Raw genomic sequence first — 24,254 nt, 5'->3', positions numbered from 1 at the left:
CCATGGTTGCATGCTTCTGTTTTGAGCCTCGAATTATTCACGAACTGCCTGCAGAGGCCTCAAAAGAAAAGTCATCTAAGATTGAGATATACATGGTGATGATGTTTCGCGTCATTGCTCCCAGCGAAGGTGTATAGATGTGACTGTTATGATTGAAAGTTTTGATCTGGGAACTTAGATATGCAGAATGGATTCGGGTAATTTATGCTAGAAATCGAACCTCAGAAATTCCAAACATCGACTCTGCAACAAATAAAAGATAAAGGCTGTTATTTGGATTTCAATCCCGGTGTCCAGGCATCTTTCAATCTGTCACCTAAAATTAAATAACCGTTAGTTGTCGAAATGTATTCTGTGCTGTCCACAGAGGCTCCAGCATTAGCAGCTAAGGGCGAAGTCATCCCAAGTGGTTGACTGGGCCTATGAATTATCATGCCGGTCGGTCGGAGCATGTGAGATATTCAGGCAAACTTATCGGTTTTGCTCGTGTTTCATGTCTGCCTGCATGAATGGCAGATTTCTGTCACTCCACTCTCATGGAAACCCTAACGCTATGAATCTATTATGCATTCTGAATTTCTTGCATGATAGGCTGTCAGGATCATCAATTGATTGGAGTGCTTAAATCTAGGAAGATTTGGTTTTTTGGTTGGAGTAAATAATGCAACTTTAAAAGGTTAGGAGTATAATATCTTTCATGAGTCTATTTTGTTGTTCCAAAAATGAAACTGCCACATGGAAACCAAGGAAGAATAAAAGATTCAGATTCTCAGAATAGTTTGCCAAAAAGAGTGAAAAATATTATTGACAACTGGCTTTCCTTGATTGTTTTCCTTTCTCTTAATTCCAATATTAGTGTAAACAGAAATCACAATCGAAGTCTCAGAACTTTGCAGAAAGATGAACCAATAACAGAAAAGACAAAGGACACAGAAATGTCAATGGTGTGGATTGCTCTGAAGAATTCGTTGAATTGCCGAAAGTTACAACTCCCATCAGATGTGCATGATCCAGAAGCCAATGGTAATCTGAGCACTTTGGAAAAAAGGCCAGGCAGGTCTAGGTGTCTAGGATCCATATCAAATCTGAGAGAGAAGCGACTGGGTTGCAGTACAAGGACCCTATGGAGCAGTGAATCCCTCAACCGTGTGACCCATAAAATAGTCCTTGACGACCCAACATGTGAAACTAAAACTGGTCCGCTTTGTGTTTCCCATAAAGATAGAGATAGAGGAAAGGATATTGGTCCAACTTTTGTGGGTGACCATAGCCATAGGGTACCCCATTTTAAGCCTAGCGGGCCTACTTCCATTAGGATCCATGGTGGTTCTATTATCTTTGATGGTGGTGTTGGTAGTCATATTTGTTCAAAGATTAGGAGATCAAATGAGACAGATTATAATGGTTCTTCAACTTTAATTTGCCAGATGTGTGGGGAGAAATTCAGAAAATTGGATGCTATTGAAGGACATCGTCTTTCCAAGCATTCAGGTGAACACCAAGTCATTCAAAGTTCCATCTCTTATTAATTGTTTAAGCCAAAATCTTCCCCCGGTTGATGTTTTCGTTTCATCATTATTCACTTCTTGGTGCTATGAAGTATCAAGTAAAAATATTTAATTTAAACTATAACGACTCTCTTTGGCTTTTGAAAGATGAAAAAAAGACTAACTTGACGTCATTGACATTGATACTTGTGAAAAAATCAATTTGTTAGCCGTGCAGATTGATTTACGAATTTTTAATTACCCTAGTTTATAAAGAAAACTGGACTGCCCTCTGTTCTGCGCAGTAATTGAACTTGGTGAAGGAGACTCATCTAGGAAGATTGTAGAAAAAATCTGCGAAAAGAGTTTGTTAAAGACAGAGAACAACTGCAGACGGATGGAGAGGGTCTTGAAGGTCCAAAGCATGCCTAAAGATGTTTCCTGCTTTGAAGAACATAGAGAAACAGTGAAGATCAAAGCTAGCAGACTGCCCAAAAGGCATCCACGCTGCCTGGTCGACGGGAATGAGCTTTTGATGTTCTACGGCACAACCGTTGTGTGCTCTCTTGGCACGAATAATGACACTTGTAGTCTGTGCACTTTGGATAACTGTGGTGTATGTCAAGCTTTAAGACATGGATTCTTTACCAAGAAGGAATGCAATGGCGGGTTAGGTGTTTTTACAACTTCCAGCAGTGGAAGAGCATTAGAATCTATTGAGACAGATGAAGCAGACCAGTGTATAAGGAAGGCTTTAATGGTGTGTAGAGTAGTGGCCGGGAGAGTTCATAAACCTGGGGAAAGCATTCAAGATACGACTGCCTCAGGGTTCGATTCATTGGCTAGGAAAATGGGTTCTCATTCGAATGTTGAGGAACTCTGTGTGCTAAATCCCCAAGCTATCCTACCCTGTTTTGTGGTAATAGTAAGTAAAGGATCATTCTTTTAAAGGAATTTATACGAATATCTGAACCTGTTTTAGATTGTTATTCAGGAACGCCAATTTTGGTTGGGAAATGCTCCATGCAGTTATGAAGTGCAAAACTTGTAGTTGTTTTAAAAAAAAAGTAGGGTCTATTATTAAAAAATTAATTTTTTTTTTCTACGTGGGTCTCATATTAATTCACTTTTCTAAAATGATTATGTAGTGCTTGCACACTCATGATTGCAACTATCATTTTTTATTTTAGTTTTCCATTACTCTGAATTTAGGATATATATATATATTTTGTATATTATTTTCAGCTTGTAATCTGCCATGAAATTTTCCTGTGATTAAGTTGGTCTGGATAATGCCTTTGGTTGTTTTACATCCCACAGAATGAAGAATATTTCTGAAACTGTTGAGACAATCGAATAATAATGTCTTTGGATGTTGTTATCGTAAAGATTAACATTTTCTTATCTCTAACCATGAAGGGGAAGCCCTTCCACTATTGCCACATGATTTGTACTGTTGTTGCTTTCTCTGGACACACATATGAAATATCAAACAGAGTCGTTAAAAGAAACAATACAAATAATTAAATTTATTTTTTTTATCAGCTTAAATTGTTAGAATAAGTGATGATTTTATATAGTATTAAATAAAAAATCTTGAGTTAAATCCAGACTATATATTCACCCAATTCAATTAAATATTCCACGTATTATGTTAAGAGTGCTAGCCGTTACTTCTCTAACAAATCGAAATCCTAGAGCTCGAAGCTCTCTCAAATAAATTCCTTTAAAAGAACAAAAATCAGTCCAGTCTTTCAGAATTCAATTGCAAGTACAGGATCCTAGACCTTGATACTCCATAGTATAGAGGCCATTCAACTAAGATTTTCTTCTAAGTATCAATGGACTTCGAATTATTATGGCTTACATCCAATTGTAAGACATAGGTTGTTCCAAAACTTTGCAAATTTGCAATCGAGGGTCTTTTATCAGAGCACTAGCAGAATTACCTTCGGATCTGTTAAAACTATGAGTCACGCTATAGATGCGGGAAAAAAAAAAGGGTTAACTCGGCCTATATTCATTGGTTGGGCCAGTAGCTAGATTTGTATATTCAGGGAACTCCATCAAACGGCCGGACTTGGATCAGGTGATCCATCTCGTGTTCCCACAGCTGAAACTGAAAGGAGGAAAAGAAAGAAAAAGAAGGAAGGACTGGTTAACAGAATAAAAACACGTGAGAATCCAACAACCACTTGCTTTGGACTTTTTCTCCTTGCAGAGCAATGCAATTGCATGCACGCATGCCTTGATTCCCCTTTGTTAGAAAAACCTAACCCCTTGTCGCACGTGACACCCTAGCTAGGACGTTGCCAACTAACACGCTAGATCAGTAAAATGTCTTATCTGTTTTGCTCCATAATTTATATAGGTTTGTTTTTGACAAATTGGAAAATCTTACGCCATACAGGATTTAACTAATTTCAAAGTAACGTAACCCATTCTCGAGATCAGGGAAATCACTGAATCAAAAAAGAAAAAAAGAAAAAAAATATGAACTAATTAATTAGTGTCGTCTGGATCAAATGCTTCTCACCATGTCCTTGCCGACCTATAGTACTATACTAGGATGCCAACCTTATCTATGAGATATCCTTGTCGATGAAATTAATAATGTAGATGATGAGTTGAAAAAATTAGAGAGGGCAGGGCAGGGCAGGGCAGTAGTCTGGTGGTCGATGGTTGATGTATCGTCATTTAAGATACGTTAATCGTAGCTAGTAGTACCATAGGGAAGGAACAGAACTATCCAACATTACTATTACTACTCATGATCGTATGAAAACAGATACTTCAGTCTGCTTTTTTTATTCTAAAAAAAATGAACAGAGATTGATCAGAGAATTTAATATGTTCGGTACAATGAATATATATCTCTTATCCATATATGATAGATCAGATGAACAATATTGTTCAGCGACACGGGGCAGGCAGCTACAATGGGGGCCGGCTAATTAGCTTAATTACTTGTCATTTTTGCTGTATATATTAATATAATTCATGACTGAACAAGCATGAGAGGCCATGCATTGATCATCATGAGGAAGTAGTAACCCACATGATCAATGGGAGGCTGGGAGCTACACATCACGCGTTCATGAACTTTTGAAAAGCTTATGGCACTTGGTGACTATGCTTATCTCCTTTAGGAGGTCTGTATTTACCCGGTGAGACTTAAGTTGGGCCTTGATTCGAGTATTTGGAAACACATCAATAAAGACAACATTAGTTCCAAATCTGCTTAGGACCTTTTTAAGAATTACTACTCCTATTTCTCATTTGCTCCTTATATCAGGAATAATGTTCTTTCTATCAAGGTTTTTATTTTTGTTTGGAAATTATGGCATAATGTCATTCCTTTGGATGATCGGATCCAACATTATGGTATAAATAAATAAAAATTATTAAAAATACTATGCAATAATTAGTGTGAACAACATCTATCAAATTCCTAAAAAGTTAAAAATATTACATTTGATTTCTTAATTCAAACACATAAAATTTTTAAAAATTATCTTATCTTATCTCATCTCAACGTAATAATTTTATTACTATTCACAAACCATATCAACTCATCTTTAAATCCAAACGAGGCTTAAGGAAGCGTGTTAACTAGCTAAGGCATTCATGGATCATCCGACTTCATAAGAGAGGACGCGAGGATTAGGTTCTCACCGGAGAGAAAAGAGCTGTTTTTGGACAATGACATATATCATCGTACGTAACAGGATACGATCAGTGGAACGATAAAATCATAATTCACATTATATGAAATATTCACATCATAATTCACATTAGTTTTTTTTTTTTTTTTAAATATTTAAATATTTGTCCATGAATGTTTGAAATCTATACTATTCTGATGCATGGAATTTTTTGACTGAGCTGATCATATATAGTTGACGTTAGCACCAGTGAGTAGATGTCTAATTGCTTGTCAGAAGAATATATAATTAATAACAGAATATTATCCAACATCTATATATAGGAAACGAGATCGTACCAATATGTAGATAATATTTTTTTAAATGAAAATCATTATACAAAAAGAAAAATCTTAAAATAATGTCAATATATTCATGTTAGTATTTTGATCTCTAATATGATCTGGTTATAAAGCACCTTAAATATTGTATTTCTTCACACTCTCATTTATTTAATTTAAGTGATTGATGATGAAAAACCTCTTATGTTTTATTTGAGTGGAAAAATAGACTCAGAGCATTTTACACCATAGTATGCTAAAATAATCGTGAATATCTAGTCACAACTTATTGTTCTTTAATATTTTTTTCAAGGGCTTGAACTTTTAGGATAGTTTGGGTGCTAGAATATTTTGAGAATACTTTATTATTATTCATTATTTTATTATTAATTTTCATATATTTTTCATTACTTTTTACTACTATTTAATATTTTAACATTACTCTTTCGTTACTTTTTTACTATTTCAAGTTGGAAATTACTTTTACGACTATCTTAGAGTCTTTTTCTTATAGCACTTTCAATGGCTTATATATAATACAAAAAATGTAAAATATTTGAAGACTTGTTCATAAAATGAGTTTCATCCAATTATGTAAAATAATTTATAAAATACATATTGTTACAGTAACTCGCTACATATAGTGGATACTGTTCATTATTCAAATAACTTTTTAATTATTTATACTTTATTTACTCCCTTATTTCCCTTTACCTTTTTTTTTTAACATTTCAATACAAATTTTTTTTATTGTTCATCATTTAATACCCTCCCATTTTACTTTTTAATATATTGGAAATATTATTTATCTAATTTTTTCATATTGTATTTTATTTTTAATTTTTATTTAGCTTATATAATTTTATTTTCTGTGTATAGGACTGAATTATATTACATTGAATATAATCATATATTGTAAATAGAAAAAAAATATATGGATATTAGAAACTTATTGGTAGAAAAGAAATGTTTAAAAATAATTAAAAAAATGTGTTGCCCAGATGACTAACACAAGAGGGGGGGTGAATTGAGTTGTATTAAAAAAAATAACAATTATAAATCAAATATATAATATAAAATATAAACAAAATATGAAATAACAATAAATATAAAGAGTAAGGGTAAGAGAGAAGCAAACTCAGTATGTTAACGAGGTTCGGCCCCACTGCCTACGTTCTCGCCTCAAGCTACCCCTTGAGGATTCCCAAATTCACTATTCAACCTCCTTCAGGTGGAGATAGAAACCTATTACACCTTTGAACAATACCGCTGTGACGCCCCCAAATTCCGTTTGGGATCGGACGGACATTTGAAGCGTCGAGACATGCAACACAAGGTTACCTGCCCCCGTTCATGACATATAAGATGCAATAATCCTAACATGCATCTAACATTATGCAATATTCGCAGCGGATAATTTTTTTCTTTAGCAATACTATGCACCAAACTGAAAATATCCCAATACTTAAAACATACTTCATACATAAAGATCCATTGAATAACTAAGATCACAGCACTATTCCAAAATAGTTATGATCCAAAAGTACTGGAGATGCAACTCCATCGTACAAGTAGTAATTTAACTACTATATTAACATTAACGACGCACCGTCGTTCAGTCGACTGTGTCTAGTTGGTCAGCTCCTGATTCTCCTTCAGGTCCTGTAACAAGATCTACCATTCAGGAGGAATGGTAGTTGGGACTACCACAGTGAGATTTGATTACAAATCTCAGCAAGTTAATAAAAAACTTCCACACAGACTAATGATGCATGGATGACAGTAAAAGTATAAATGCATAATCAAATTCATAAGTAATTAAAGAATAACTTAGCGTACAACATAGCATAATTGACATAACTTAAATTGAAACATGAACTGAACTTGACTTGACATGAATTTGATCTGAAACTTGACTTAGCATGAACTTGCTCTGAAACTTGAATTAACATGAAAAATACATACTCCACAGTTGTTGTGGCCCCATGTATTCTACGTGTAAATACATACTTCACAGTTGTTGTGGCCCCATGTATTCTACACAAACTTGACTTAACATTAAAAATACATACTCCACAGTTGTTGTGGCCCCATGTATTCTACACAAACTTGACTTAACATTAAAAATACATACTCCACAGTTGTTGTGGCCCCATGTATTCTACACAAACTTGACTTAACATGAAAAATACATACTCCACAGTTGTTGTGGCCCCATGTATTCTACGTGTAAATACATACTCCACAGTTGTTGTGGCCCCATGCATTCTACACATCACAATGCAGTTAAATACATACTCCACAGTTGTTGTGGCCCCATGTATTCTACATAAACTTGACTTAACATGAAAAATACATACTCCACAATTGTTGTGGCCCCTTGTATTCTACGTGTAAATACATACTCCACAGTTGTTGTGGCCCCATGCATTCTACACATCACAATGCAGTTAAATACATACTCCACAGTTGTTGTGGCCCCATGCATTCTACACATCACAATGCAGTTAAATACATACTCCACAGTTGTTGTGGCCCCATGTATTCTACATAAACTTGACTTAACATGAAAAATACATACTCCACAGTTGTTGTGGCCCCATGTATTCTACGTAAACTTGACTTAACATAAAAAATACATACTTCACAGTTGTTGTGGCCCCATGTATTCTACGTAAACTTGACTTAACATAAAAAATACATACTTCACAGTTGTTGTGGTCCCATGTATTCTACGTGTAAATACATACTCCACAGTTGTTGTGGCCCCATGCATTCTACACAAACTTGACTTAACATAACTTGAAATACATGATCAACTTGAGATAAAAACATTTCGTAACATGGCATAACATATAATAGACCACATATTTAACATGACATACTTGTAATGTACAGTAATACATGACAGAATATATTATGTAACAGATAAAAATTGATGACAGAATAAATTCTGTATAATAGACAATTACGTGATAACTTGGCATGGCATGACATATATGATAACACACATACATACACTGTAGTTCTTTTACTTAGCACACATACACAGTAGACTGCTAGTAAGTTAAAAGCTAACTTACCTCGATCTCCGCGTTTCTTATAAAACCTCAAGCGCGATCACGAGGAACTGTAATTAGTGATTCTAAAAGTTAGTACTAAATCACTAATAATTTGAAATATGGAAAAATACTAACTTAAAGAGTAAAATTTCCATTTTACTTTCTACATGTAGGAAAATGACCGTTTTACCCATAACTTAAGGATTTTGCATACTAACTCCAAAAGTCACCAAAATTTACATGCCTCATGTAAATTTTATCCTCAACTCAAAAATCAATTTAGAAAAATTTAAAACTAATCACAACTATTAAAACTCCATAGGGCCGAAATTCTCATATGCTATTTCTATTGATTTTTGTTTCCAACTTGTTTTGATCAACCTTTTGATCTATGACTTATAAATATGTGATCTTCAAACCAAACCATCACATGGTTTAAAAAGATGTCCTAAAACATATATAAGCTTCTAATTCAAGATCACATGGTTAAAAATTAACCAAAACATAAATTTAGTCAAGAACATCCACACTTTGGCTTATCTGAATATCTCTTTGCATAAAATTTCATATCTTTGAAACTAACATCAAATATCTTCAAAATAATAATATAGCATGTATATAAGATGCTTAGGATCCTCCAATAAAATTATCAAAGTCATTAGAATAGGTTTAGACCACTAAATAATTAAACTTTCTCAAAATAGAAACTGTTTTTCTTCTTCCAGTTTCTAAGTTTCTAAATCTAAGCAAATATTTCATCAAAACCTTCAATCATGCAAAAATCCTCAACCAATAGTCATATATACATGTTAACAATACTCCATAAAAATTTTGGACCAATATCTATCCATTAGCTTGGTCAAAAACTCCAAACTATAACATATTCTCCAGTTTATCTTCCAGAATGACCTTTCTATAGTTTACACAATATTTTACTGACCAAATGATCTTCAAATGGGGCAAATAAGATATCCATGTAAACTAGACTCAAAAAGGAACAACTTATATGAAGGAGACTTTATGATAAAACACTTACAACAGCTTCGAAATGGGCATGCAAAAGAACTCCTAAAAGCTGTCCGAGAGAGAATGTTTGATATTCTTTTAAAGAAACGTGTAAATGAAGATAAGTTCGTGGGTGATGGCTGGAGATGCTTATGGAAGAGATAAGGGAGATGATAAGGCTGGAGTTGAGAGTTGAGTGTGGTTTTCTCCTACCCAAAATATCTATAAAATATTATCTCAAAATATTCTATCCAATAATATCTATAAAAATCAGCTCAATATATTTTCCAAATGTGGAGTAGACTTGGAAGAGTAAGGTGGCTAAAATCTTTCTATGTGTATTTTAAATCTCTATTCTTAAGATATTTTCCAAATGTGTATTTTGTTTAGGTGTCATGATCTCACACCTTGATTTCCTTCACAATTCCATCTAATGGTTTCTCTTTGTGCCAAGTATCTAATACTATTCATTATGTGTGGTTAAGATCTTGCCAAGTGTCCAAATAAAATATCGTTATCCTAATTTGGATATTTCACACTATGATTTTGAAAACACTGCGCTCAGTACATTTACCAAGGTTACTATTCACTCCAAAAATAAACGTAATAAACTTAGTACTGAAAAATTCTAAATATTCAATTAAGCCTAGTGGTGTAGACTATAATGTATTCTAACACTTTTAACTATCTCAAATAATTAAAATCGCATTTCTGGCACCATAGTGAGTGATAACACTAACTATGTTGACAGGCTAAAATTTATGCGATTAGTCGATTCGTGTAAACTTACAGAGTTTTCACGAGGTTCCTAAAGTCAATAGAAATTCCTTAATTGAATTTCTAGCGGGCTGTTACAACCGCTACAAAGGATCCATGTAGAACACCCTCTACACTTGCAATCACCTTACACGTGGTGATTCAACTATTCCCCGTGTAGAATACTTTCTACACACACAAGGGTTATACACACCATTTTTTTGATACAAGAGCTGATAGTGGGTAGGTTATCAGAAAACACTCCTCAATGAGTGAAATAACAACAATACAACGCAAACTATATCTCTCAAAATGAACAAGGATTAAGGCTCAATGCTTAGAGAAGGGAGAATGAAAGCTTTGAATGAATGTTGTATGCTCTTGGTGTTGTGAATGTGAAGCTCTCAAATGATCTATTTATAGGCATATGAGACTTCATATTCAAATTTAAAAAGATTCACATGTCAAAGACAACATCATTCACTTTTTCAAAAAATTCAAATAAAAGGTTCTTCTTTTTCAATTGTCAAAGACAACATCATTCACTTTTTCAAAGAATTCAAATAAAAGGTTCTTCTTTTTCAATTGTCAAAGACAACATCATTCACTTTTTCAAAAAAATCAAACCTAATCTTTTACTTTTGGCATATGACAAAATGAGCACACTTTCATTTTCAAAAAATTCAAACCTAATCTTTTACTTTTTGTATAAGTCTAAAAAAGCATCAATCACTTTTGAAAATATTCAAATAAAACATGCACATGTGAAAGATAACAATCAATCATCTTTAATATTTTCAAAGTTCAACCCTTTAATCAAGGTATGCACATACAAAAGATGACAATCAATCATCTTTCAAAATTTTTAAATTTAATTTTCAAAAATATTCATGCACATGTGGAAAATGTATTTTAATGCTTTATGATAAAATATTAATTTTGAGCATTAATCCTAATTTCGAATTTTGAAGAGATTTATAACATTACTCTATAATTTTAATGTGAACTTGTTCCCTTCTTGCTCATGCTTGTTTCCTTGATGTGCTTGACTCCATTGTGTAGACAATTTGAGCTTGAGACTTCTTTATTCTTTGAATTCATTTGTTATCATCAAAATCCATATGTAGATTTATAATCACATGAAACTTGAAACCTTGAGTTCAACAAAATGTTATCTAAATAATATAAAAAAAATAGATAAACCGTGTATAATATATTATAAAAATTAAAAAAATAGTAATATATTTTAAAAAATAGAATTGAAAATACATTAAAAGTTCATTTAGAGCATCCCCATCCGGTGCTCCAAAGCACCGGATTCCCTATAATTTAAAAAATATTTAGGGATTTCATCTCAAACCACCCTATCCCATTCCTCATTTTAGGATAAATGGATGTGGTTGCTATAGTGAATCTCTAAATATAGGGATATACTGTTTGTTCCCGAATTATTATTTTATGTTTATAAAATTATTTGTAATTAAGTTTATAAAGGGAGGTGAGAGAAAAATGGAATAAAGAAAGAATACAGAAGTATTATTTTAATAGAATAGAAAAAAGATAGGAAATAAGATGTATAAGATTTTTAAAAAATAAATAAAATTTAAGAAAAAATTTTAGAAAATATACTTTTTAATTAAATTATAAAAAATTTTATAAAAAATGAGACGTAAATGTTCTTAGATTTCTACTTGTTGCTTACCGGATAATCAAGAGTGCGGCTGAGGATTCACCTACGTTTGGGTAGGTGCCCGCGGTTTATTTGTTAGTTGTATACGACTTCACGTGCTCACCTTCTTCGTCCCAAAATCAGTCGGATGATGCCCACCCCAAGCTGTCTATTTTATTTTGAAAAAACTATGTATCATTTTCGCATCATAAAAAGATCAAAAAATGATAAAAATTGAGGCATGATAACCAACCCCACCAACTCAAGGACACCCCGCCTATATTTACTTCCTTTGTGGGTTGTCTTCTCAAAAGTCCAAAATTAGAGTTTCACAGTCGAAGAGGTAAAGGTAGCACTGAATATCGAACTCCATGGCCACCCAACATATCGGAAAGAAGACTGCGTGCGTGGTCGGCGGCTCCGGGTTCGTGGCATCTCTTCTGGTCAAGCTTTTGCTTGAGAAGGGCTATGCCGTCAACACCACTGTTAGGAACCCAGGTTGGTTCTTTTCTTTTCCATGTTGTTATTATTATTATTATTGTTGTTGTTGTTGTCGTCGTCGTCGTCAAGTCTCCATTATTGTCCTTTTTGGTTTGTTGTGTACTTCTGCGAACTTCTAATTCGATGATCAAAGGCACCATTCTTCTACTGTTTTAAGCTTTTTGGTCTTTTACCAACAGGATCTTCGTTCTTCAGGAACAAAATTTCAGTCCAGGGTCCTTGGATTAAATGGCATCTTTATATGAACGAAGTAGTCGTTGAAATCGGAGTTTAATGACTCGAGTACATTTCGAAACATACAAAATTAAAGATAGTATCTTTCTTTTTTCATACCATCCTTCATGTCGATTTATACGAGATAATATGAATCATGATAGTTTGTGTTATTTACTGGAAGTGGGTGGGTGTATCTCGGCTCACAATGCCTCTAGACAAATACCTCTTCCCCAACTTCCCAACTCGGTTGTATTTTGCTACGCTAACTATTGTCCCCCACGCAACACCCGTGTCAAATGCACAGTGATAACACAATCAAAGAAAGAAAGTGGGTGGGGGGCATTTAAGATAAAGTTGAGTTGCTCGAGACCTCATGTATCATATATTCACATAACATAAAATACCTATGAAACAGAACGAAGATGTGGGCCTTGTGTCCCTAAAACCCACATGGAACATCTCTGTTGTGTAGAACTCACTTCTGTTGGTTTGCCTCCCCTTATATTGGATTGAAAGGTGTTAATTTATTTTGGAGGAAAATACACTTTGCACGTCTCAACTAACAGGTGCCAACAAAAATTACTAACAATGATACATTGCACTCTTTTAACGTTTTAAATTGGCAAAAATAAAACAGCTATTAGCTGGATCTTATTATCCCTTCAACTTTTTGATAGAACGAAGGTGAAATGTTAGTGTTGGTAGTTCGAGGAATAGAGTGTAAAACGCCTTGCAAGGTGGAAAGTATATTTTTCCCTTTATTTTAATGTTAGTCATCTTGCTCTTCTGCTTAACACATCAAACCAGTAGAATGCTTCATGAGTATAATCGCATCTGCTTTAAAATACATGAATATGAATTTCCTTAACAAAGTAATTTTAACGTGCAGAGAATCAGAAGAAGATATCTCACCTCATAGCCTTACAAGATTTGGGGGACCTAAAAATTTTTGGAGCAGATCTAACCGATGGAGGAAGCTTTGACGCTCCTATAGCTGGTTGTGACCTTGTGTTCCATCTTGCAACTCCGGTTAACTTTGCTTCAGAAGATCCTGAGGTATAAAACTATAGAACAGCATTTGTCTTTTGGACACTAGCGGTTTAGATTTTTAATAACAAGATACCTCCATTCTTGTGAAGAATAGAATGACATGATCAAGCCAGCAATCCTAGGGGTACATAACGTTTTGAAAGCCTGTGTGAAAGCAAAAGCTGTTAAACGTGTCATTTTGACATCATCAGCAGCTGCTGTATCCATCAATGAGCTCAATGGGACGGATTTAGTCATGGATGAAAGCCACTGGACCGATGTTGAGTTTTTGAGTACTGCAAAGCCACCTACTTGGGTAATTACTAAACTGCACCAAGTCATTAAGAACATATTTTCTCTTGAGCTCTAGCCTGAGAAAGACCTATGCTGAGAAATTCAAAAAGAAGATTTAGGACAAGTATTTCTGAATTTTCAGGGTTATCCTGCTTCCAAGACACTCGCTGAGAAAGCAGCTTGGAAATTCGCTGAGGAAAATAATATTGATCTCATCACTGTTATTCCTACTCTTATGGCCGGTCCTCCTCTCACTCCGGACATCCCAAGCAGTGTTGGTCTGGCTATGTCTCTAATTACAGGTAAGAACGAGAAGTTGGAACACATACTGTGTTGCATTTTCCACTGACTATAAGGCCGTGCAGCCACAATGAAAAATTGCTTGCACAACCTGGGTTGACATATTGGTGTAACAAAGGCATTTTAACATTTTCAGGCAATGAATTCCTCATAAATGCATTGAAAGGTATGCAAATGCTGTCCGGTTCAATATCTATCGCACATGTGGAGGATGTTTGCCGGGCTCAGATATTTGTGGCTGAGAAAGAATCTGCTTCCGGTCGATACATTTGCTGTGCTGCCAATACCAGTGTTCCTGAGCTTGCAAAGTTCCTCAACAAAAGATATCCCCAGTACCAAGTCCCAACTGAGTAAGCTTCTAGTCCGATTGAAATAAAACTTAAAGATGCTCCCACATAAGCATCCCTTTCCTCTGATCAAAATAATTGATTTACTTGAAGGAATTGCATAAGATTGATCTCAACCTAAGGGCAGGGGGATTTTGGGGGTGAGTAATTATTAGCTAGTCTCGGAGTATGGACACATATTACTTACATCCTACCAAATTATGCCATTTCATTAAAACTTAGTGCAGGAATGTCATTTTGTGATAGGATGAGAGTAACACGTCATCCATACTACAGAACTACCTACTAATTTTTCATTTGGGTTGGGGTGCATTCCTTAAGCAATGTAGAATAATTGCTTTAACCAAGCCATTAGCTTGTTTCAGATTTAACTGTATTCTTGCTGGTTACTGAACTTTTCAAATATGGTTATCACTCTCTTCAGTGGGCATGTGTTGTTTGACGTTCTCGTGTAATCTGAATTGCAGTTTCGGAGGTTTTCCCTCCAAGGCCAAGTTGACCTTATCTTCAGAGAAGCTTATCAAAGAGGGGTTCAGTTTCAAGTACGGAATAGAAGATGTTTATGACCAAAGTGTGGATTACTTCAAAGCTAAAGGCCTGTTGAAGAACTAAGACCATGGGCTTTTGTTTCTGTTCAAAAGCCTTGTTATGTCCTATCTTGGTTGTTTCCTTTATGGTACAATAGCATCTAAGTTCACTTTTAAGCTTGGTATGGAGCACTTGTTGGTACTACCAAGAATTCAAAGCAGTCTAGCAACTCTACTTGTAAGATCTGGAATATAAAGCAATCAAATAACTATGAGTTTGACATCAAACTCTACTTTATCAGTCACTTGCCGATATGCATTTGCTTGGTCAAAATGTTTGGACCAATGGCCTCTTTTTTAAAGAAGAGGACGGTACCTTAATTTTTATTGAATACCCTCATTTGTTGTAGAGAAAAACCGTGATTATAACCAACATTTGGGAGATACAAATAAAAAGATCAAAACCAAGTCGTCAAAAAAACCTTATTTACTATTTCATTCAAATACAATGCCAAGAGGAAAGACAAAAACCTAACACAAAACCAACCAAAGACAGAACAACCTACAAGAAAAACAAGCAAACAAAAATGGAGAATTTAGACAAAACTAATAAAAAAAAAAACTTACCAGGCACAAACTTTTCAAAACCCTCAAATAAGAAAGACCCAATTTGTCTATGCGAAGGAGACCTCTAAAAAGACTAGGCAACTTCTAATCTCCAGATCAATCAGAATTCAAACCCTCAACACCACTCTTGGCTAGAAAATCAGCTACTGCATTTCCTTTACAAAAAATATGATTCACAGTATAACCCAAATAATTAAGATAAGCATATAATTCTTCTCAAAAATCTTCTATATACCAGGTGGGGGCAATCATCCTTAGTGATCCAATTAACCAACAGTTGAGAGTCAATCTCAATTTGAACGCATTAAAACCCAAGATTATGACACATGCTAACTCCTTCCAATAAGCTCTTAAATTCAGCAAAATTATTAGTATCCGGACTCAGAGACGCAAAGTAAGCCACAATCATCCTGCCATATTCATCCCTAATAACACCTCCAGTACGAGAAGGACCTATTTCGCCTATCTCTCTCAATTTGCAAACCGATTGTGTTAGAAAAATCCTATTTCGCCAAGTTTGGTGCAGTGAATTTTATGAAAGAAAGGAATTCGCTTCGTATAATATGTAAGCAGTCTCATTTGGGCCAAACCGCTCGTCAAGCTTAGATGATTGCCATTGCCCCAACATTCTTCAATACCAAAGGTGATTGAACATGTGCAAATAGCATCACAATTCCCATATTGCGTTTGATTATCTATATCAGGTATTAGATGAGAAATCTAGATGTGAGCAAATAAATAATCAGGAAACAGAAAACAAAAGAGTAAGCAGAGCTAATGTATAGACCAGAAGCAGATGAATGCGGATACCTTCTAGAATCCATACCATTTAAAGGGAAATCTATTTTTTTTTCCTTTTATTTTGTTTCCACTAAATTCTATTTACTGCTCATTCAAAGTATATTAATTGTTGGTAAACTAAGAATTTCATGGAGACGGCGAATTACATTTTGATTCACATTAATTGATGAGAAGAAAAAAGATTGAACCAAACTCAATTTTCAGCTGCCATTTCCAATTCCTGTGACCATGTTGGCCAGCCCACCAGCAACAAGGCAAGACAGAGATCATGTCATTTTTTGCTGGTTATCTCTTTTCAACGTTCAATCAAGGAAGGATCCTGCATTTCCAACTGGGCCCTTTCAATGTAAACCATATTCCCCACAGATAATGCCTGAACCATATATGCCTCATAAAAGGCTTTTGTTTGCATGCATTCGAAAGCAATAGCAGCCTTACCATTAAGTTCTTGGGCATAGAAGTTTTCTTCCAGACAAGAGTCCACAAATTCTAATTCACACCCCACCTTCACATATCTATTGCTGTCTATTCATCATAACAATAAATAATTTTTTTTCTTCTTTAAGATAAATAAAAGTTAAATCGTACCATTCATAAATATTTAAGAACGTGGATGTAACAGTACTGAGGTAGATGGAAAATGAATCGCAGAAAACTTTAGGGAGTTTTAATGCCCGTAACCAACATGTACAAGGTTTTACTCGAGTACAAGGCACCAGTGCTTTTCAGCAATTAAAGACATGGATAAAAGAGCTCTTACAAGCTCCACGAAAGTCTGCCATGGGTTCCTGCTCGAAAATCAGCTCAGAGTAGCACTCCAAAACTATAAACCTCAGTTTTCTCCAATCATTTATCAAAAAAAGAAAAAAGAAAAAATAATCTTTAGCACCTTAACTATTTTTTTTTTTTCTCTAACGATCTGGTCTTAACGAGTGATAGATTATGACTTACGTTTGAAATTGGAAGAAAAAGGAATAACTTCATTAATTTGGATGCCAATATACAAAAAGAGTGATAATTTGAGGTCAAATGTAATTTTTCTCATGTTATTTCTTCTTATGGACCTTTTGCGCAAGGGTGGGGAATTAGGATTGGTGGCAGAGCCACATGGAGGCTTTGTGATTGTTTGTGGCTTAAAATATATAGGCTCCAAAGAATTTCTAAAATCAAGAGATATATATATATATATATATATATATATATATATTATTTTAGAATTTATTGTTCTTTGTTTTTTTCCCTTGCTCTTATCTGCTTTCTTTCTTCTCCAAAACTGCAATTTTAAAGGGGAACGATCATCAGTTTTAGAGTAAAGATGGAAGATCATATATGATTTGTCACAGATGCACACCCAACATGATACTTAGATCAATGAATGTATTGATAATATTGTATGTATTTTAATTGCATATATAATGTATTAATTAATCCTTGCATGATTAATTAATTATATGTTCAAAAAATGTTAAACATTAATTAGAAGCGAATCGAAACTGGAAGAAGATTGGTGTACGTACGTAGATATATATAATCTGTTATTAAGCATGGAAACTGTGGCTTGTGTTTTGATTGTTTGTGGCTGCTGTTGTATATGATGTGTCATGCATGTTCTAATTTGCTTGTGTGACGGCCGGAAGTGTTGTAGCGCCAATGAGTAGTGGCTAATATTGCTGTTCTCTGCTGTCATTTTATGTCTTGTATTGATCATCGACTCGTTGTTGTGAGTTGTGGTTGCTGTCCTGTGCCACTGTCTTTTCTTAGGGCTCGGGATCGGAATACCCTTTCTTCTGGCCATTTGTTAGTGTGATATGGACTTTGCACCCCTTTTTTCTGCTGTTCAAACACGGTGAAATGATTCTGATGATGAATGAACTTAATTAATTACTTCCCCAAGAGAGACAAAAATAAAAAAAATAAAAAAAGAAACGCCAAAGTAAGAGACGACCGTAGAGAGAAAAATGTACAGAGAACATGACTGAAAAATGTGAGAGATGGTTCCAAAGCAATTTCCACGTGGATTTTATTTTGTTGTAATTTATTAACTTATTTATTGTCAAATTGGGAATCAAGAGTTTTTTAACTTTTCGAAAATAGATGATCAAAACGGAGCCTAAAAAATCTTGCCAATTCATGTGTGATGTGAGTCTGCACTTAGGACGAAAGATATTAAATAAGGATATATCTTTTGTAGATTTTCTGTCAATTTCAACGTTAAGAAAAATATTACCATCCTGGAAAAAAAAGGGGTATTGGAGAGAGCCACAAATCATAACGAATAAATACAAGGAAGTAGAAGATTATATATTTTTCAGGAAAAAAAGAAGAAGAAGAAGAAGAAGAAACACAACGGTTAAAAAACACAACCACCTTGTCTTGTCTTCACCGTTGTCTTTCTTCACCTCATTCTCTTCTTCTACTTGTCTTTTGTTATCTCTTACGGGTTTGGAAGAATGTCACTGGAGCTTTTCAAGTTCTCTTCTTTGCTTCAAAACCAGATCCAACCCACCAAGAGCAATGGCTTCCTTACAAGAATTGCTTTTAGAGGAAAGACTTGAGCTTCAGCGCTGGAAACTTCCCAAGACTCGAAAGCCTGTGAAGCAGATATGGAGAACACAACCGCACGAGTCAATAGCACTGCCTATGTACATCTGCCATGATCGATATTCTTTCGATGTCTCGAAACAGAAGACCGAGAAGTCTGCGTCGAAAAATGGGTCTTCAGTCTTTTCTTCTAGAAGAGTGGGTTCGGTATCCGAGAGATCGCATTCCAAGTCATGGGTGCCAGAGGGTTCAAGAAGGCATGAGCCTGCAGCACCAATTGATGAAGTTGCCACTAGAGCAGTGATTTCTATCCTCAGCGGATACATTGGTCGTTACGTAAAAGACGTGAATTTCCGGGAAACGCTTCGAGAAAAGTGCAAGTCTTGCTTGGTGAGAAAAAAGAAGGAACCGGATCATAATGGGATTCTCCGGAACTTAGAACTCGGTATTGAGAACGTGGAGAAGTTGGTAGAAGATCAAGGGACAATTACGCAGGAACTAAGAACGAAGACCTTAAGGAATTCCATTCGGCTTCTGAGTATTGTTGATTCCTTGAATTCTAAAAACTCGAAGAATGGTTCAACATGTGGAACACCCAATTCGCATATCTACGCGTGTGCTCAGCTTTACTTGGCAGTTGTATACAAGCTTGAGAAAAATTATCGGAATTCTGCTAGGCACCTACTTCAAGTTTTCTGTGATTCCCCATTTCTAGCTCGAACAAACTTCCTTCCTGATCTTTGGGAGCACTTCTTTCTTCCCCACCTTCTTCATCTTAAGATATGGTATACTAAGGAACTTGAGACGCTCTCGAACTTGGACTGTGCTAAGAAGGAGAAGATAATGAAGGCCTTGAGCAAGATATACAATGACCAAATGGACAAGGGAACTACCGACTTCGCTCTGTACTATAAAGACTGGCTTAAATCTGGGATTAAGGCCCCACCTATTCCTACGGTGCCTTTGCCGTCAAAACCCAGTTATAGATCCTCGAGAAGGAGATCGTCAGATTCTTACACTTCACAGTCCATGAACAAGAACTTGTAAGTTAATCCAGAACATATCCCAGTCATTTCTGCAAAATGTTTCTGTTTTTCTAAGAAGACATCTAATTTTCGTACTAATTCTGAAGTTTACTTCATAATTTCATCATGACAAAAGATACCAACATGTATTCGGCTCCACACCTGAGCGAAGTTCTATGGACCTCTTTGATCCAAATGGAGCTACGGTTGATACGTGCGATTTACAAGAAGATGTGAAATTGTGTACAGATGAAGATAACTGCCGCTTTGTTAATGTGGGTATTTCTGTCTCCATTTAAAGTTGCGCAAAATGTGACTTTTACATACGTACATTACAGATAATCATCTTTTTCCTGTCTTGTGCAGAAAGGAGATGGGACTGATCGAGGGTCATCACGCCAAAATTTGAAAGATCCGAGCCCTGAATTGTTCCCGGAGACGCAAAAATCGAACTATTTCCGGTTCTTTGACTGCAGAAGTCTGCCAGCAGAATGCTTAGTGAATGTCATACATACATCAAGGAATGGTTCAGTCAGAAAGGAAGGAAGTACACATTCAAGTGAGTTAAGTAGAGCCATTTTCACAGTTTGCTCCTCAGATATTCTAAGCGAGTGTGAAATTGCAATTCGTATAATCAGCGAAGCCTGGTTGGACTCGCATGGTGATCCTGCCGTAGAAGCTGCATTATCAGAAGCATCCGTTATTGAGGGGATGCTAGAGGTTTTATTTGCTTCGGATGACGATGAAATTTTAGAATTCTTAATTTCAATTTTAGCAGAATTTGGAGGGAGGAATAAGGTGATTAGGCAGATTATACTGAATTCGGATCCAGAGCTCGAAATTTTCGTGAGACTTCTGAGGAGCACCAGTCTATTTCTAAAGGCTGCTGTTCTGCTTTACCTATTAAAGCCCAAGGCAAAACAGATGATTTCGTTTGAGTGGGTGCCGCTAATCCTCCGAGTTCTAGAGTTTGGAGATCAATTGCAGATCCTATTTACAGTAAGGTGCAGTCCTCAGTTGGCAGCAATATACCTTTTAGACCAACTCCTTACAGGTTTTGACGAAGATAGAAACTTAGAGAATGCTAGACATGTGGTTTCTCTGGGGGGAATGAATCTGCTGGCGCGAGGAATCGAGACAGGGGATACTCATGATAGAAGCAATGCTGCTTTGCTCATGACATGTTGCATTCGAGCTGATGGAAGCTGCCGAAACTACATTGCCGAAAATTTGAACAAGCCTTCTCTCCTTGAGCTTATTGTTCTCGAGAGCAGCAAGAATTCTAATAGCTGTGCTTTTGCTTTACTAACCGAGTTACTCTGCCTTAGAAGGTATGGATTTGTAACTTTTGTAGTCTTTCCTCTAGTAGAAGCTCAATCCATATTCTAATAATTTAGGGGATTTTGGCCAGAAGAACCCAGATGACAGAATTTCTATGGGGACTAAAAGAAGGATGGAGTGCCATGCCCACCATGAACATTTTATTAGCCTATCTCCAGAGAGCACCACGAGAAGAATACCCATTGGTCGCAGCAATCTTATTGCAGATTGATCTTCTGGTAATGACATGCCATTATATCTTCTAGCTCTCTTTCTCTGTATATGATTGATGCAAATTTCGAAAGGAAAAAGAGTTTCAGATTTCTACTTTTTTTACCCCCTCAACCTTCTCGGTAACAAGCGGGCCATCTGTATAAATATAGTTTGGTTTTGCATTCTTGATCAGTCCCAGCACTAATGTTGCAGGGTGATTCAATGAAGAGCAGTGTATATAGAGAAGAAGCGGTTGAGGCAATGATAACATCTCTGGACTGTAAAATATGTAATGATGAGGTTCAAGAACAATCAGCAAGAGCTCTTATGATGTTGGGAGGCCGTTTTTCTTATACTGGAGAGGCATGGGCGGAAAGATGGCTTTTACAGCAAGCAGGCTTCCATGAAAGTGCATGGGATTCATTTCGTTGCAAAGAAATTGTTATTGATGGTTTCATTCACTCGGTAATCTTTCATTTTATGGGTTAAACCAGCATATACATGCTACGAAGAAATAATCAAGAAGAAATAAGATAAATGACAGAATTTTCTTCTCAGGCATAATGCGACTTAGACCAGTGCCTGCAATTATAACTAATAATCTCAACTTCTCTATCCTAATGGTTGGTTGGTTTTTGTTACGTGATTAGAATGAAGAGGAAGAGGCAACAGAAGACTGGCAAAGGAAAGCAGCCACCGTCTTGTTCAGAAGTGGGAGCAAGAGATTACTGGCTGCCCTTTCAAATTCCATAGCCAACGGCATCCCAAGCTTAGCACGAGCTAGTATCATTACCCTTACTTGGATGACCAGTTTTCTCCATTCAATTGAAGATGAAGATTTGCATTCCATGACATGCTCAATCCTCATGCCACAGCTGCTAGAATCCTTGGATTTTGATAAAGATCCCGAGGAAAGAGTGCTGGCTTCATACGCACTACTAAATCTCATGAAGAGTTCAGGTACGAAATCCGCCATCGTCTTCAATAGGGTTTTTACCAGAGGTTATTTCCTTATCAGAAACCTTAGACAAGATGCTTTCTCCCATTTAAAAAGGCATCTTAGTTTTCTGCAATTTGGCCTCCTTCAAAAGTAGAGATTTGATCAAATATCTTTATGCTGCCAAAGCTTTTCTTATGTTAATGATTACTCAGCTCAATATTCTGATATCTAATGAGCTGAGTACTCTCAGTTTCAGCTATTTGCCTCACTCTTGACCAAAATTTTCGTCTGGTTTTCCAACAGAATGCGTTTCAATGCTCTCATCATGGGATAAAGAGTTGCTTGGCAGTCTACAGAATCTATCCTTGGTGACATGGACAGCTAGTGAGCTTATTTCAATCATCACAAGTAGCTCAAGGCACTAGTAGTAAAATGCAAGCAAACCACCAGTTCCAAATTTCCTTGTGGTTTTGTGTTTATGGAATATTTCCTCCTTGTGATTTTCTTTCTTGTTCCCCCTTAATTTTTCCCTTTTTAGCAGGGTATATTTAAGGAATCATATATAAAAACAAATCTGAAACTAGAATGTCTATCATCTCCCACTGAAGTAAAAATAAAACATAGAACTAACTAGATTAATGAACAGATTTAGATTACTTGATTTGATTGTGTTGCATTTCAATTGTAACGTAAAAGAGTTAAAATGATTTTATTAATAAGAAATTTTAAAATTAGATTCTCTTATAAATTTAAGTCTTTTCTTGTCATCAATATGACTAGGGGTGAGTTTGGTCACCGAGCCCCTGGGAACAACGAATGATGGCGACAAACTATGCCAGCGTAGATGTGAGTGACCAACGGCAACGGAGAACAAGGGAGAAGTTAGAACTTTGAAAAGACTAGATAGAAGTTAGAATAAGGAAAATTCTTACCTGAGGGTTGAGAGTGGAAAGGGAGAGATGACAACGAGCTATAGAGATGATGTAGTGGCGGCTAAAGAGCCTGAGAGTCTCAGAGACTAGAGAGTTAAGGGGAGAAGGGAGGAAATGTAGCTTAGCTTATACTTCGTTTAGAAAGTATTTTTAACTCCCTAAACACCTAAACGATGTCGTTTATATATATATATATATATATATGTATGTGTGCGCGCGCGGGAAAGGGGGAATCCACACTCAGGGAATCCACATCAAGTGGCCTGTCAATGCGAGGGCTAGGCAGCACCACAAAATGTGACTTACAAGTAAAATGACTGTTTTCCACTATCCAAATATAGTCTAATCTGTTGACAAACCTATAGTTGAATTGCTAGACTGCAATTTTTTATTTTTTTAAAAAAAAACTGAATAACATAATCATATCATTAGATCAATAAAACAAAAAAGATGGATACACATATTATGGGGGATCAAAGATTTAATCCCACTTTACTACATTCTCAGGTACATCCATTACATTCACCCAGTCTGTTCTATATTCTCACTCGCAGACCATCTTGCTATTTCATGTGTTATTAGTCCATCTGTTGATCTTTGAGTCCATGCCATTTGCCAAACTGGAATTCAGTAACTCTTACTAAATATACCAATCGCCTGATCCAAGTAATTAGAAT

General features: G+C 35.7%; 4 protein-coding genes across 5 annotated transcripts; all 4 read left to right on the top strand.

Annotated features, from left to right (window-relative positions):
• The first annotated feature begins 67 nt into the window (after window positions 1-67).
• Window positions 68-1,847, top strand: LOC122277772. Its single transcript, XM_043087904.1, has one exon. The coding sequence runs from the start codon at window positions 723-725 to the stop codon at window positions 1,527-1,529; it is 807 nt and encodes a 268-aa protein (XP_042943838.1). The 5' UTR covers window positions 68-722; the 3' UTR covers window positions 1,530-1,847.
• On the top strand, window positions 1,595-2,527 carry LOC122276738. The gene is made up of 2 exons (XM_043086648.1): window positions 1,595-1,599; window positions 1,764-2,527. The coding sequence occupies exons 1-2, from the start codon at window positions 1,595-1,597 to the stop codon at window positions 2,434-2,436; spliced, it is 678 nt and encodes a 225-aa protein (XP_042942582.1). The 3' UTR covers window positions 2,437-2,527.
• Window positions 2,528-12,199: 9,672 nt separating this feature from the next.
• On the top strand, window positions 12,200-15,479 carry LOC122277370 (anthocyanidin reductase ((2S)-flavan-3-ol-forming)). The gene is made up of 6 exons (XM_043087336.1): window positions 12,200-12,462; window positions 13,571-13,737; window positions 13,826-14,026; window positions 14,147-14,306; window positions 14,441-14,654; window positions 15,119-15,479. The coding sequence occupies exons 1-6, from the start codon at window positions 12,336-12,338 to the stop codon at window positions 15,261-15,263; spliced, it is 1,014 nt and encodes a 337-aa protein (XP_042943270.1). The 5' UTR covers window positions 12,200-12,335; the 3' UTR covers window positions 15,264-15,479.
• Window positions 15,480-18,923: 3,444 nt separating this feature from the next.
• Window positions 18,924-23,306, top strand: LOC122276693 (putative E3 ubiquitin-protein ligase LIN-1). 2 transcript variants are annotated; one of them, XM_043086583.1, is made up of 7 exons: window positions 18,924-20,190; window positions 20,309-20,447; window positions 20,539-21,503; window positions 21,587-21,731; window positions 21,919-22,170; window positions 22,356-22,665; window positions 22,949-23,306. In XM_043086583.1, exons 1-7 carry the CDS (start codon window positions 19,121-19,123, stop codon window positions 23,068-23,070), a joined length of 3,003 nt encoding a protein of 1,000 aa, XP_042942517.1. In that variant the 5' UTR covers window positions 18,924-19,120; the 3' UTR covers window positions 23,071-23,306. The 2 variants fall into 2 exon arrangements, with proteins under 2 accessions (XP_042942517.1, XP_042942516.1); XM_043086582.1 differs by having other exon boundaries at window positions 18,925-20,190; window positions 21,584-21,731.
• The last annotated feature ends 948 nt before the right edge of the window (window positions 23,307-24,254 follow it).

The sequence above is a fragment of the Carya illinoinensis genome, chromosome 9 (genome assembly GCF_018687715.1).
Source record: "Carya illinoinensis cultivar Pawnee chromosome 9, C.illinoinensisPawnee_v1, whole genome shotgun sequence".
Classification (NCBI taxonomy): Eukaryota; Viridiplantae; Streptophyta; class Magnoliopsida; order Fagales; family Juglandaceae; genus Carya; species Carya illinoinensis.
The sequence above is the reverse complement of the archived record's forward strand: the minus strand, read 5'-3'. Positions and strand labels throughout refer to the sequence as shown.